Source organism: Physcomitrium patens, chromosome 18, assembly GCF_059467195.1.
Source record: "Physcomitrium patens ecotype Gransden chromosome 18, ASM5946719v1, whole genome shotgun sequence".
NCBI classification, from domain to species: Eukaryota; Viridiplantae; Streptophyta; class Bryopsida; order Funariales; family Funariaceae; genus Physcomitrium; species Physcomitrium patens.
In genome coordinates this window covers 15,583,046-15,597,462 of record NC_143427.1, presented here as the reverse complement: position 1 = coordinate 15,597,462, position 14,417 = coordinate 15,583,046, and the positions used below count along the sequence as shown (strand labels likewise).

Below are 14,417 nucleotides of genomic sequence, written 5' to 3'. Positions count from 1 at the left end.
ATTTAAGTTACAACAAAGATGATTTCCAATAAAACTAGGATTTACAATGGCGATTGATAAATCTCAAGAACAATTTTTTTAGAATGTAGGAATAGATCTTAGAATTCTATTATTTGCACATTAGAATGTTGGTATTTGTTTGTGCCATTTTATGATGCACTTCTCCAAATATGATTGAGATCTTATATCTTGAAATTAATAAAGAAAAAAATACTACCATAAATATAATTTATCCAAAAGTTCTTTTAACTTAGCTATTTTATTATTGTAATAAATAAAAATTATATTTTCCAATTATAGTGAAGAAAAATAAATGATTTTATTGTAATATATATATATATAAATATATATATTTCTTTGTTGTTTAATATTTCTTTAGGAGTGGTCAATTTTTTACCTAACAATTGCAAATTAAACTTTTACACTTTTTTGTGGCCAAATGCATGGTTTCCACTAGAATATATTTATATATATGTATATATATATATATACATACAATAAACTACTTTGCAATTAAGATAAGAAAGAGTCAAAAAGTGACGTCTCCTTTTGTTCTTCTTTCTTCAATTTCTTTTAACTAGTTAGAAATCTTGCATTGAATCTTACTTGCTTGCTTTCGAAGCATCGAGACTTCAGCGTCAGTGCCCGATGTTGAAGCAAGCATGCGGCGAAGGGCCAGCGAATCTGCATCGCTCTCCACTCCACTCACTTGCTCTCCTTGTGCAGAAGTCGAAACAAAGACGCATACACACAAATCATGTTCGATGCGATAGACAGCGGCGATGTCTGTTTCACAACCAAAGGCGAATCCTGCTCTTTGCTTGAATGAATTGGCACACATGTTTTGACAACCCGTGCTGCGACAGCGTGTGCTAGAATCGTGCCTTACATCGAAGGCGCAAAAATTCCGGATTCCAAACCTGGCCTGGTTCGATGCCAACGTGCAGAGCTCATAGGTCTAGAATGGTGACCAGATGAGTGTGTGTTCTGCGTCGTATTGCGTCTCAGTATATAGCAATGTAGATTTTTGCGCGATGACGATCTGGCTCGGCACTGACAAAACGGAGTTTGTGTCTGATGCTGGAGGGCATGTACTCTCCGCTTTTACTATAGTCATCGCTAGTTCCGAGGTGTTCTGCGAGGATATGATCGACTCATTGTCTCCTTCAGGTCATCTTTCACAGGGTTGTTGGCAGGGGTACGCTTATAACTCATTGCCATGTTGCTGGACGAAATGCGTCTGTATATCTACACTTAAATTCAGTTGGTAATTATATAGTTTGAGGCAAGTGTGAGGCTGAGAGCGATCTACATTCATTCTCGCCAGTATCTGGTCTCTAGAGGACATGTTCTGACATGATCAAGCAGCTATTGATACGATTGAGGGCGGGATTCTTATTGTACTGCATTCAGTGGATGAATTTCGTGCTAGACTTGAAAGTGAACCACAGATGTTTTACAGCTCCAGTACTACGCCACAGAGACAGCGAATGGAGCATACTGTGCACAATCGAGAGCCGACAATCGCCTATTACGGCCTGACTAGATCATGTACCAGCAGAAAAGTTTTCTGCAGACGCAGAAAGATTCCAAAAAGCATTTAGGCTTTGGAGTGGAGGGAGCGAGAGCCAGAACAAATGTTTTTAGCACTGTTAACGAATTTGTAGGACAATGGTTCTACCGTTGGTGACTGGTTCAACCCAGTCTGATTCTCCATCAAATTCATCGCTTAGCTGTGGTGACTTAACCAATGAAGGCTGGAGCAGATCAGTATAGAGAAGTAGTTAACATGAAGTTTGTGTGTCTGCTCTGTAAGTGACACGGTCAACCAGCTAAATGACTCTTGTGTCGTTGCTAACGTAAATCAATCTAGGCCGCAAAAACTCTCTGCATGAACCTAAATAATTATGGTGAACTGTTGTATTTTGCTAGTCTCTAGCTTAACATCTATTGTAATACCAAAATAATGAACTTGAACTACATCGTAGGCTATGATTTTTCATGCAAGCACACTGCCGTGCGATGGAAGCTGAAAATCAGCATATCAATGTACAGCATAATTTGTCTCTGCTCACAAACAGTAAACCTGGAAGCGCAGTTTTCATGATTCACCTTGGAGGAGGAGCTACGTACTCCTGGACGATCCAATTGTCCCTCTGAGCAATAGAACATTATCCCCAGATTTAAATGATGTCTGAAACGAAACAATTGTGTTTGGAAGATAATCTAAGTTTGTCTCTATATGTTTTTGAGAAATAAATTGAGCGTTGGGCAGAGACGGGAGGGACAGGAGAGAGTCAGAAGTGGGTACCGAGCGATCTACGGCAATTTGAGTTTCTCAAGGTGTACGTAATCAGAATGCATTGAGGCGCCTTACAGAATTGTCAAGAACTAAGCATGAGGATTTTATGAGTTAGTATGAGCTCACGTTGATCTTTCCACCGCAAGGCTTTAGCGGATAATCCTCGGTTCCTACGAGCATTCGTATGTGACTCTTTGATTCAGAGGATTACTCAGAAAATAACCTTCAGTTGCCTAGTGAATTTGGATCAACCTACTGGAGTTTGGTCCAGTGTGTTTGAATTGATAAGTCTCCACTAGTCACCTGTCGAGTTAGAAAACGAATGATAACTATCTAGTAAATTTTAGCCATTTGAACATGAAGGCTTATGAGACAACGTACTAGAGGTAAAATTACAATGTCGTCCTGGCAGCTGTGTCAATCTCCAGAGTGCTTAGTCACCACAAATGAACATGAGTTCACATGGTCCGGACAACTTTTGATGCACATAAATCTTGGTTGCAAGGTGCAACTTAATCGACATGTCAACTGGCGTCAAGTGATGATTAAGTTTCGGCAGCTTGACGATGTTGTTAGTCTGTTGGTATCAGGGATAATCCTTCGATTTACTGTAATTTTCCTTGCATTGAATCTGCGATGACTCAGCTCGTGGGCACCAGGATTGAAACTTTCATGTGGTTGTCACGGCAAGCAGGAGAGGTTTGGATCAACTCCATAAAATGAACCGTCTCCAGTTTCCCTTCAGATCATGTGTTAGTTATATAGATCGATCGACAGCCGGCTGATGAAACTCTCGACTTGACAATATTTCTCCTGGACTCCCTCAGCAACAAGCCTCCAATTTGCAGACGCCTGCATCGACTACTACAGGTTTGTCATCAAATCACCATTTACAACTTTTCATGAGATTTCCACTATGAATCTTTATTTGTCTCAGGTTGAGAGTTGTACCATTCTGTCAAAATATTAAACGATCACAGCCGGTTGTCGACCTGGATTGACTACTTTATCAGCGCGGCGAAGGTTGTGGATACCATGGCCAACTATATCATCGCCAGCAACGCGCTTGTCCTGCTGGCATTCGTCACGTTTTTCTTCGTTTACTTCCTGAGAGCCTTCATTCTCCGGGATAAGAAGCTGAGGCCAAAGTATCCACCGAGCCCTTGGAAGTGGCCGATCCTTGGCAATCTTCCACAACTCCTCCGAGGCGGTCCTGCATGTCACACCACCTTTAGACTGCTGGCCAAAGAGTTGGGTCCTGTATATAATGTCTGGCTCGGTGGTTCCTTCCCTATGGTGATTGTAACTGGAGAGGAGACGGTACATGAAGCTCTCATCAAGCAGAGCAGCGTGTTCTCATCGCGACCAAAGCTGCTATCATGGCAGCACATCAGCGCAGGATTCAAAACCACCATGACTTCGCCTTTCGGCCCTCATTGGCAAAAGCTCAGGAAGACCATCAGCGTGGACCTGCTGGGTCCCTCAAAGCTAGCAAGCTACAAGCCCATTCGTGACAGCGAAATACAGAAACTGCTGGCCAGGCTCAGAGAGCAAGCTCATGCGAATGCAGGGTTGGTCTCTCCTCTAGATCAATTAAGAACCAGTGCAGTGGACGTGATCATGAGAATCGGTTTCGGGGAGGAATTCGCACTGATGGAAGCTGTGAATTCAAATCGTCGACATGCAAAAATCGTAGAGCTCGATAGGTGCTTCCGCCAACTTATGGATGCAGGATCTATTTTCCAGCTAGTCATTGACAGTTCAGTTGTGGCGAGGACGTTACTCTTCCCCCTCGCTAGATCTGCGAACCGGAACATAGAAACTGTCGCAGATAACACCGTCTCGCTCGTGATGCCAATAGTCCAGCAACGCAAAAGATATCTCCAGGACCACCCAGCCACCGAGACCAGAACCTTCGTTGACGCGCTAATATCTTGCAAAGGTGAGAGTGCGCTGACGGACCTTGAGATCGTTTGGAACGTCGTCGAGCTCATGGTTGGCGGCACCGACAACACGTCGCACATCCTTGAATGGGCTCTGGCCAACATGGTGAAGTATCCGCACATCCAAGAGAAGGTCTACACAGAAGTTAGATGCGCTATGGGACCCAACCTCGAGCGCCGGTTGGTGGAAGAATCTGAGCTTGATAAGCTCCCTTACTTACAAGCTGTTGTGAAAGAGTCCATGCGCAGACACATGATGACGCCTCTGGCAATACCAAAGCTTGCCGCGCAGGATTGCAAGCTCTCTGGATACGACATCCCCAAAGGCACCATGGTGGTGTTCCACGCTGGAGCTCTCGCCATGGACGATGATATATGGACTGATCCCTTGAATTTCCGACCCGAGAGGTTTCTTGCCGGTACAGGATCATCAAATGCTCCGGTCACACAAACGCACAAGCATGCCTTCATGCCGTTCGGCGCTGGTCGGAGATCGTGCCCAGGTGCTGCCATGGGGTTTCTGCATCTCCATCATCTGTTTGCAAATTTGATCTATGCTTTCGAGTGGGGACCTGAGTCACCCCGCAAGGCTGTCGACTTCACGGAGAAGTTCCGCATGGTCGTCACCATGAAGAATCCGCTCCGGGCAACCATAAAAGAAAGGACCCATTTTAGAATGATGTAGAACTGCTTATGTAGTGCATCAAACATTGACTGCTCGGACAGCTATGTCGCAAATCACTTGTTCAATTATCTGTTTATCCTCATCAGTGTCTATTTAATATATGCAAATGACTCTTCATTTTGTTCCAGTTTCTATTGCTAGCTGTTTTGAGACATAGTAACTACAGGTGCCCGATGCAGGGCTTGAGGTTGACCTTCAGTATCCGGTTTCACATGCCGGATTATCACAATATTACTTGACACCAATCCTCAGCCCTAATTTAAGCATGACTCCGATGACAATACAATGTTCACTCAAAGGTGATTGTCACTCGTTGTGTCTCTTCGTTTCTCCATTATTTCGAATCATATACTTGGATCACGTTCCCTTGCAAGATTTGGCTGGTGCTTTAGTAGAATCCGGGATGAGTCATCGTTGGTTGAAGTTCGTCTGCTTAGACGGACGAGCGAAGTGGCCACCGCAAGAACCCCGCGACGACGAACGATTTATTCTCCGTCAGGTCTTCAATTTGACTTCTTCTTGTTTAGGGCTGGCGCTGCTTTGTTCGAAGGGGGCATCTTTCATATTCGTTGGCGAGGTGGCACTCTCTGAGAGATATCACATGTGATTCTGGCATACGCATTTCTCTGTGGGGCCCTAATGCTTCCCGTCGCTGCGTAGACAGAGCCATTGATGTTAATCCTGCACGATCAGGTCGAATTTCTTGGTCCAAACCCTGAGCATCGGGTTTGAGATTCTGGGCATTTAATATTGCTTTCGCAGATTGCAATAAAGCCTCCGCAATTATTTGTTTTTGATGTGGATTTCGGGTGAAGGCTTTAACAGGGTTTAGGCAATCTGAAGCTTAGGGTTTATCAAAGTCTTTGAAGTATTCTTCATTTTCTGAAGTGTTGGTTTGGGCTCCAGACCTGGTGCATCTTGCGGAGTGCGTGTGTGGGTTTTTTTGTTCTGATTGTGTCATGTGACGAAATTGTGGAGAGGAAAAGCATTTGTCATGGACGTGACTCGGACAGCCAATCTTAGCTCTTCTACTTTAGTTCATCCTTGCAATGAATTTGCTAGCACTGAGTTTTTCCCTTCGCGGGCTCGGTCGTCATTCTCTGGACAACAGTATGTTAGGTCGCTGAAAGCTATTGGCAGGTAAAACCTCCTTTCTAATCTTGTCCCCTTGTGTTGTCAGTTACGCAAATCTGCTAGTTATCCCGTTCTACAACGAGCGTTTCTGTGAACGTCACGTTGAGCCCCTAGACTTTGAGTAGTGTGCATTGCTCGGGAAGAGTTCTTTTCTACTCGTATCAATTGGTAAAAATGCTCTTTGGACCATTATAACGTTTGGCTCTTGGTGTATTCCTCTTAAATTGTCACGCAATTTGTCCGAACATAGTTTCCTGAGGTCGTTGTTTCACCAATATGATCTTCGAGGGCAGTTTCTTTTCAATTGTGCTGATTGGTATCACGGTGTTGGGATAATCGATAATAAATAATGAAAGCTTTCTTGTTGAATCCAGAGGAAGCAGGTTGCCGAGGATATCAGACGGTGACAATTTGTTCTTGGAACGATCTGGTGCCCTTCATGTTGCGAGAGCAGTGTTGAAACAGGATGGACCTTCAGGAGATGGTCTTTCCTTTTCTAAGCCCAGCTCTGAGAAGAACGGTAGTTCCGCTCATCCAGAGGTAGGGTAAACCTTGCTTCTGGAGACTTCGGCCTGCCCTGTGTGCAAATTGTATTTAGACAACATTTTTCTAGACCAAATATTGTGCAATTCATTGACCCTTTTACTAGCATCACACAATCTTCAACGTCTCCCTTCACATGTGTGTACAAAGTTCGTATTTTCAGAGTGATTCTTGTATGTTCATCTGTTTGATTGTATCACCGAATAATAAACGAAGAACCTGACATTTAACACATTATAAAGCGAGTGCTCACCATCCTTAGGACCAGATGACTTGGACACGTCTCTTTTGTTAATGTTAAAATCAAGGTCACGTTGAATTGACCTGGGAATACTTTCTCGAGCAGCAGGCCAAGAGTGCTAATCCTCCTGACAATTCTGAAAGCATAATCGGGGTGACGACTTCACCCGCAACCACAGCAGGGACGCCAAATACAAGCGGCAGTCGGGCAGGTCTATTTCGAACGCCCATCTCAGGTGGAGTGCAGAGTGCCACAAGTTCACATGGGTTGCCTCACCCCGCCATTGCCGTACGCAACCTCATTGAACAGGTATGGTGTTTGTCAAACTTATAGTGGGATTCTTCACTTCAATTCCTCAGATAGGATCTTGAGCAACTGAGGAAAAGAAATATTAAAAATTAGGCCGCCCCGTATCTCATGTAGGATTTCTTGCAAGTAGTTTTTAGCTGCATTCGAGTAAACCATGACAAAATTTCATCACTCTTGATCTTTTTATCTGACGAAATTCGTCCACGCCCTTCAGGTTTGACCTTTTGGTTGGATGATATGATTTCAGATAGGATGCGAACCCCCTGCTGATACGGTCCCTCTGGAGTTTAGCAATCCTAACATGTGGCCCATTTTGACGCAGGCTCGTTTTGCACATCTGTGCACGATCATGTCACGTATGCATCATCGCCGGCGAGGTTACCCCTTCGGTTCACTTGTGGACTTCGCTACGGATAATCGTGGACGTATGGACTGGAACCTTCACACGATAGTGTTGTATGTATAGAAATAGAATTTAAATCATGAACTGCTGTGCTCTCATTTTGAAGTTTTTAGTATACCACTAACATAAGTGTTCAATAACTGAATAAGTCACTGTGTTCACCTCGCCACTCAGTTTTTGTTTTTGTTTTTGTTTGTTTGTTTGTTTGTTTGTTTTTTTTTTTTTTTCAATTTTCTGTCTTTTCATAGGCAGTCTGTATCATAACTGTTCTGGCATTCTTTTCGCAGATCCCATTTTTTCACTGTCACCATTAGCAATCCATACAAGGAATCTCCTTGCAGATCCACGTTGCACTTTGGTGGTTCAGGTACAGCCGTTTAGAAACTTGCAAGAAACCCCATTTAAGTGTTCCATGGTTGTAATTGTAGTCTTGAATCATGTCCCTCCTTTACTGATTTCCATATCCTGGAGTCATCAAAGGCCTGCTTATTTTGCACATTTTACACCTGCAGACTTTATCAATATCTGATCTATATATATATAAGATTTTTTCTGAAAGCTAAAATATGATTGAATTTTGTATCTGTTCAGGGGTCAGTAGTTCCTCTATGTTTTTTTTGGCTAAAATCTGGTTCACGTTGGCAGATTCCAGGATGGAGTGGACTCGCTAATGCGAGGGTTACGTTATTTGGAGATGTGTATCCTCTTCCTCCTGATCAGCAGGTATGGTATTGGAGAATGTCGACTTAAACTACCTTTGATATAAAAAACTGTAAGGGCTTTCCCTTAAATTCTGCACCATATAACTCCGTTGTAAACCGTGAAGTGACCCTTCTGCATCTCAACAATTTGGATTGGAGCCATATCATCAACTTCTGTGCATTGAACATTGCCTTGATGATAAAAAAATGATGTATGACTTGCAGGCGCTTGCGCATCAGTATTACCGTGCAAAGCATCAACAAGGGGCGTCGCAACAATGGAGCAACTTTACTTTCTATCGCATGGAAAATATAAGGTATCTTTTGTCTAGCAGTTGATTGACCTCGTAGCAACTACCATGAGTATAACACCGTGCAGTACTCTTGGCAGAAGAGGTGTTCTACACTGCCAAAGAAACCCTGATGAGAAGCAGACATGTGGGGTTGAGCGACAAATAGTGACGAATGTCTATTTTCTCGCCTTTTGCTGCCCCTTGTATGTTGCTTATCCGGCGTGGTACGTTATTGACAATAGTAAAAGTTGTGTCTGAAGAGCTGCTAACTGCATTGTGTCTCATGGGAGGATCACAATATTGGTACAGTGTTTAATTTACTTAGCATAGAATCTGTTATTAACCATGATTATGTGGAATGCAGTGACATCTATTTTGTCGGAGGATTTGGCACCGTGCAATGGGTTGATGTCAAGGAATATGACTTGGCTCGGCCAGACATTATTGCAGTCAACGGGGCTGAAAAAACATTACAGGTCTGCCGCATGTTCTCCTGAAATATATGTTGAAAGATTGGTTATCAGCACAATTTATGTCATAATAACATATCAGAAGCTTGCAATAATGCATGTTGTGACTATTGTGTTAGATAACTAATTAGTCGACTGATAGTGTTTCTAAGTACTGTGAATTCTGGTGGGGATTGCAGGAATTGAATTTCAGGTTTTCAAAGAAGCTGATGGAGCTTTTAGCCTCGGAAGCCGAGGTGGATGATGCTGCCTTGATTTCTATAGACAGCAAAGGTGTTGACATTCGTGTTCGGCAGGGTGCACAGGTAATTATCTGCACTGAACTGACTGTGGATGGAATCATTATTTGGTAGCCGTGCTAGTGCCAGTGCGAAAATTGATTTCATGATTGCGCTGGACATTTTATTTGGCATCATCCTCCCGAATCGTTTTGAGTTCTTTTCTGCCATTTGATTTATGCTGGTGCCCTCTTATTATCCTATGAGTACCTCATGTCTATCTTAGCATTAATCCTGTATTCTCTGATGATGATAAATACAGTTCAATGTGCGACGCATTTCATTTGACGAAAAAGATCCGGTGAAAAGCTGTGACCACGCGATCATGGCTCTGCAGAAGGTGCTGGACAGGGGAGTTCGATTTCTCCACTGAAGGATTCATACCTTATGGAACGAATCGGCCGCGCAGATTTATGATTCTCACAAAAAAAGTAATGCTGCTTCCTGAGGCAACGTTATGTACAGAGTGGACTGGTCACATTTCTAATGTCTTCTTTCCTTGGAAGACACGACATCAACAAGCACTGTCTACGTTTTGACTTCTTCAGAAGTACCCATCTTTGAGTTTAATTTCTAGATACTGTGGTGAACCTTCATATGTTTTTGCTTCACGCACTCCCATTGCTGAGCTGTTTATGTAGTAGGGAGGCTCCGATCCTTCTGATGGATGTGAAGCGAAGAATATGTGTCAATCCAAAGATGTAGCATCTGATTTGTCTTACTTAGACATCACCGGGAATTTGTACCTGAACATGAATCTAGCTGAGATTCTAGCTGCCCTGAGTGAGACTGCATTGCGAAGGGGTTCCCAACTAAGTTTTTATAGCTTTCACCAGGAACTGAACTCTCATTTGTGTCAATTTTGTACAATCCATGACATCCACTTCACATTTAAAGCTAATGGTCTGAAACACCAACCGTCGTATGTAAGCGTTATTAGAATGCAATCCTTAACATCTTCAACATTGCCTGTGTAAGCCCAATAAAAAAAGAGTTACTCCAAACAGTATCATGTACTGCAACCCGTATCTCCGACTCAAATAAATAGGTAGATTTTGATGGGCACAGACAGGAATTGCTCAGTAGAAACTTAGCGTGTTATCATAAGTGATTCTGCAGCAGTCCAAGCTCATTATTTTTAGCTTGCCTTGCACCCACGCCATAGAGCTTCACCAAAAACATCAAAAAGACTGTCTCATCATGATCGTGAATATACTTTTGATTGACCATTGCAAATTATTATGTGCATCTTACTTTTTACCTTTGCACAATAATAATTTGCAATGGTCAATCAAGATTTGATATTATTGAAAACTTTTCACAATATTAATTTGATACAGCTAATTTTAGCAAATTTTAGTTTGCTTCAAATCATTTGCCGAGAATTTTTTTGAGTGTGAATTAAAGATTTGTAAGTATTTTTTATTTTTATGGTATTTTAATAGACATCAAAGTTATTTATATTAGGAAAAAAAATTAAATAAATGCACTAGCTGCACCTTTTAGTTTTGTGTATATATGTAGATAAAATCTCTTTTTCTAAAAAATCAATTGTAGATATATTGAGTGGCTTTTTCATATAAAATTTTGATACTGTATTTTGGACAAGGAAAAACTAGGAGGTAGACACACGTCTTGGTAGGTAAAGTAAATCAAATAGACTTTAAGAATGTCTTTCCTACATTGGTTTGCTTCAGTATCCAACAACAATGTTTCTTTGTCGACCTACTTTGTTTGCTATTTGCTCATCAAACCATTACAAATGCTCAAACGGGCCATGCTAAAACAACTTAATATATATATATATATATATAAAAGAAAAAATAATAAGAATAAAATGTTTATATAAGATTGTGAACACATCCTATACACAAAGATATTATGTATAAAATTTAGGTATAATGTAATAAGAAATGAAATGTAAAAAAAAATAACATATCAATGAGGATACTTTTAAAAACAAGAGACAAAATCTTTAATTTATTTATTTCAAAAAATCTAATTTAATTTAATAATTATGATATAAATTCAATCAAAATATAATAAAAAGTTATTAATATAAATATCAAAATATAATCAACTATGATGATTTCTTAAAAAAAACTATTATAGTAATATAAAAATAATAATCATAATGAAAGATAATTTAAATTAGCTCATATTATGAGAACAAGAAAAGATAAAAACACATCTTATAGTTACTAATCATAATTTACTATACAGAAAAGAAGATGTATAACAACAAGTAAATATGATTTTTAAACAAATCCATATATATATATATATATATACTTAAAGAAATTTTCAAGTATATCTTTCACAAGTCACGTTGAATTTAAATTATATTTTATTAAAAGAAAATATATATTAGAATTCATAATATTAATATACTTTAAAATATTAAAATATGTATTAGAATTTAAATTATATTTTATTAAAATATATATTAGAATTCATTCAAATAGAATATTTGATGATTAAAGTAATATATTTTTTTTAATATAATGCTAAAACAATTCTTAAAAAAATACTTTAACTTGTATGAAAAACTTTAATCTTTTAAAGTATATTAATATTATTCTAATAATTACTATTATTCATTTGGTATATGTTATTTATTTAGTTATTTTAAATTATTTCTAAATTGAGAAAAAGTGATGTTTGATATGAAATATACTTTTATATATATATATATATATATATATATATATATATATGTATATATATATATATCTATATATATATATCTATATATTTTGAAGTGGTTCTCCTCTTTCATTTAAGTAATTTACAAATAACTTAAACTGTTTCATTAGGTATAGAGTTTTTTTTTTTTTTTGGATTAATATTTTTAGAAAAAATTAGTATTTAATAGAAATACAATGTGTGTGTATATATATCCAAGTAGCCTTCCGAATCAATGTATTCTATTTTAAATTCTCTGTTAAGGTAAATGGCAAGAGAATCGATATGCCGCGCAAGTTGTCCGAACAATACTTCATTACAACAACGAAGAAGAGAACACAAACAACTAAGAACCGTCAAAAGCTTTAACCACTGTAAGCATAAAGAATACACACCATCGCAAGGTAATCGGCCTCAGCCGCAAAATTGAACTAAAGCAACAATCTTCCTCTACAAGCATTTCATGTTTCCTACACATCATGCTCAACTGTGTCCTGGACAAAAATTGGGCTTCTGTGTTCAAAACTTGAATATGTGTAAGGAATTTAACGCGGAGCTTAAGCAAGGAGGAGACTTCTCCCAGCTGAGGATTAAGGGGACAAAGTTCAGGTTACAAGTTTGCAGCACCATAATTCTGAACGCAATCCTGGTCATAGCTATAACTTCGTTGGGGCAGCATATCCCGTTGTCTCTGTTAGCCAAAACATGCTCTAGTGTTTGGTCTCTTGGTGAGGGGACTTCCCTTAAAATGAGGTTATCAGGACCACAGTAATGCAGTCAGTGAGCGGTAACTGTAACTCATCTATCTAACTCCAAAACAAACGTGCAGCAGTTGGCAAAGGCAACAAGAGGCTCTTGTATGTCTCTGATGAAAGAACATTCCAGTAGGTGGAAACATTCCAGTAGATGAAAGAACATTCCAGTATTATTAATGTCCACCCAAAGCTTAACACTCCCAATATGAACCACTAAACTTTATTGCACAAAAATCACCACACACGAGCTGACACTTACAAGGTGCGGACACCATCTGAAAGATGATCAAAAGAAAAAATCGAACTTGGCAACAAAGCTGCACCCCAACTAGCCATGTGCAATCTGCGATGCCACGACGAAGGCTTGACTAGATTACAAGAGTTAACAGGGCCTTGGAAGAGAAATCCGCAAGCAAGGTCTAGGAAGTTAGAATACGTCCCTCACACGAAAGCACAATTGGTCAAAAACAAAAAACAAAAAAGAAGAGGAAGGTGTAAACATGGGTTACAACATGAGTTTTTGCATCTTAATGACAACAGGGGAATTGTCATTAGACTTCTAATAAATATGCTCTCCATTAATCTCCCTCCTCCCCAGAACTAAGAAGTAGTGAAGTGTATAGAGGTGGGTCAATAATTGAATAGCACGGATGTTGAGAGAGGCACAGCTGCAGAATTGTCAGAAAATTATAATCAATCGATGCTCAACCGAAGGCTACCCAGTGATTCTGCCCAAGGGTGTTGCCGGAGGAGCCAATTCAAAGGAGTCTACCTACCTCGGGTATACTGGCATGGGGTCCAGTGCTTGATGAATTCGTAGTCTTAATTATCCAAATTGGTCTATTGTTTTAGTAAGTTAAGGTACTTGCACGTAGCAATCTTGATCATCAAGTTTTTGGAGCGAGCAATAGAGTATTGAACTCAAGCAGGTCCAACTAGCTTATGTTCCTAAAACAACTCTAGACAGTTAGGATCACAATGTTTATGAAGGACATGGCTATACGATTTTGTATATAACATTAAAAACCAATCAGTCTCTTCCATAGTAAGTTTAAAGCTAAAAGGATGTTTGTAATTATGCATTTAAGTTTAAAAATGGCCAAGCATTTATGAGAAGGAAAATCTAATAGGTTAGCTTATTAAAATTTCTCCCTAAATATAATTTATCACTTTTTGTAAGTGTCTTACAATTATTCAAACTTAAAATAGTTTGAATAGTTGTAAGAAAGTAATTTAAATTTATTTTGTTGTTTCAATAGTAGATCATGTTAGTCTAGATTATAGAAAGTAGAATAGATGGCTTTTGATTGTGGATGTTGATTTTGAGTAAAAAAATATTAAAGAATTAATTATGAGATTGTTAATTTTTATAATGGAAAAAAGATCTACTACAATTGGATGCAACATTATAGTGAAGCCATTCTTGAAATGAATACATAACAACAAGCTCTTGAAGTTGTCTAATCCATAATAGTTTGTATCTTCTTAGAATTTACTTGAAAACCATCATTTATGATGATGTATTTTAAAAATTCTATTTATGTTTTGTGAAATATAATTATTTCCATTTTTGCAAATAGTTGTTTATCTTTAAGTTTTTTTTAGTAAATGGAAAAAATGTTTGTCATATTTTTATATTCTTAAAAAAATATTATTGTTTAAATAACACATAACA

The 14,417-nt window shown here is 39.1% G+C and overlaps 2 protein-coding genes across 4 annotated transcripts; both read left to right on the top strand.

Annotated features, from left to right (window-relative positions):
- Positions 1-2,517: 2,517 nt before the first annotated feature.
- On the top strand, positions 2,518-5,045 carry LOC112295594 (cytochrome P450 77A1). The gene is made up of 3 exons (XM_024547380.3): positions 2,518-2,688; positions 2,997-3,172; positions 3,316-5,045. Exon 3 carries the CDS (start codon positions 3,338-3,340, stop codon positions 4,928-4,930), a length of 1,593 nt encoding a protein of 530 aa, XP_024403148.1. The 5' UTR covers positions 2,518-2,688; positions 2,997-3,172; positions 3,316-3,337; the 3' UTR covers positions 4,931-5,045.
- Positions 5,046-5,265: 220 nt separating this feature from the next.
- On the top strand, positions 5,266-10,203 carry LOC112295595 (uncharacterized). Of its 3 annotated transcripts, XM_090244408.1 has the most exons (11): positions 5,485-5,623; positions 5,837-6,070; positions 6,439-6,604; positions 6,954-7,157; positions 7,480-7,582; positions 7,848-7,927; positions 8,206-8,283; positions 8,487-8,578; positions 8,919-9,030; positions 9,204-9,329; positions 9,565-10,203. In XM_090244408.1, the coding sequence occupies exons 2-11, from the start codon at positions 5,925-5,927 to the stop codon at positions 9,673-9,675; spliced, it is 1,218 nt and encodes a 405-aa protein (XP_090100534.1). In that variant the 5' UTR covers positions 5,485-5,623; positions 5,837-5,924; the 3' UTR covers positions 9,676-10,203. The 3 variants fall into 3 exon arrangements, with proteins under 3 accessions (XP_024403150.1, XP_090100534.1, XP_024403149.1); XM_024547382.3 differs by having other exon boundaries at positions 5,266-6,070; positions 6,957-7,157; XM_024547381.3 differs by having other exon boundaries at positions 5,500-6,070.
- The last annotated feature ends 4,214 nt before the right edge of the window (positions 10,204-14,417 follow it).

Coding starts and splice junctions, on each gene's coding strand:
- LOC112295594 (XM_024547380.3), top strand. CDS start 3,338: ATGGCCAACTATATCATCGCCAGCAACGCGCTTGTCCTGCTGGCATTC.
- LOC112295595 (XM_090244408.1), top strand. CDS start 5,925: ATGGACGTGACTCGGACAGCCAATCTTAGCTCTTCTACTTTAGTTCAT. Junction 6,071..6,438: donor TCGCTGAAAGCTATTGGCAG/GTAAAACCTCCT, acceptor TGTTGAATCCAG/AGGAAGCAGGTTGCCGAGGA. Junction 7,583..7,847: donor CGCTACGGATAATCGTGGAC/GTATGGACTGGA, acceptor TTCTTTTCGCAG/ATCCCATTTTTTCACTGTCA.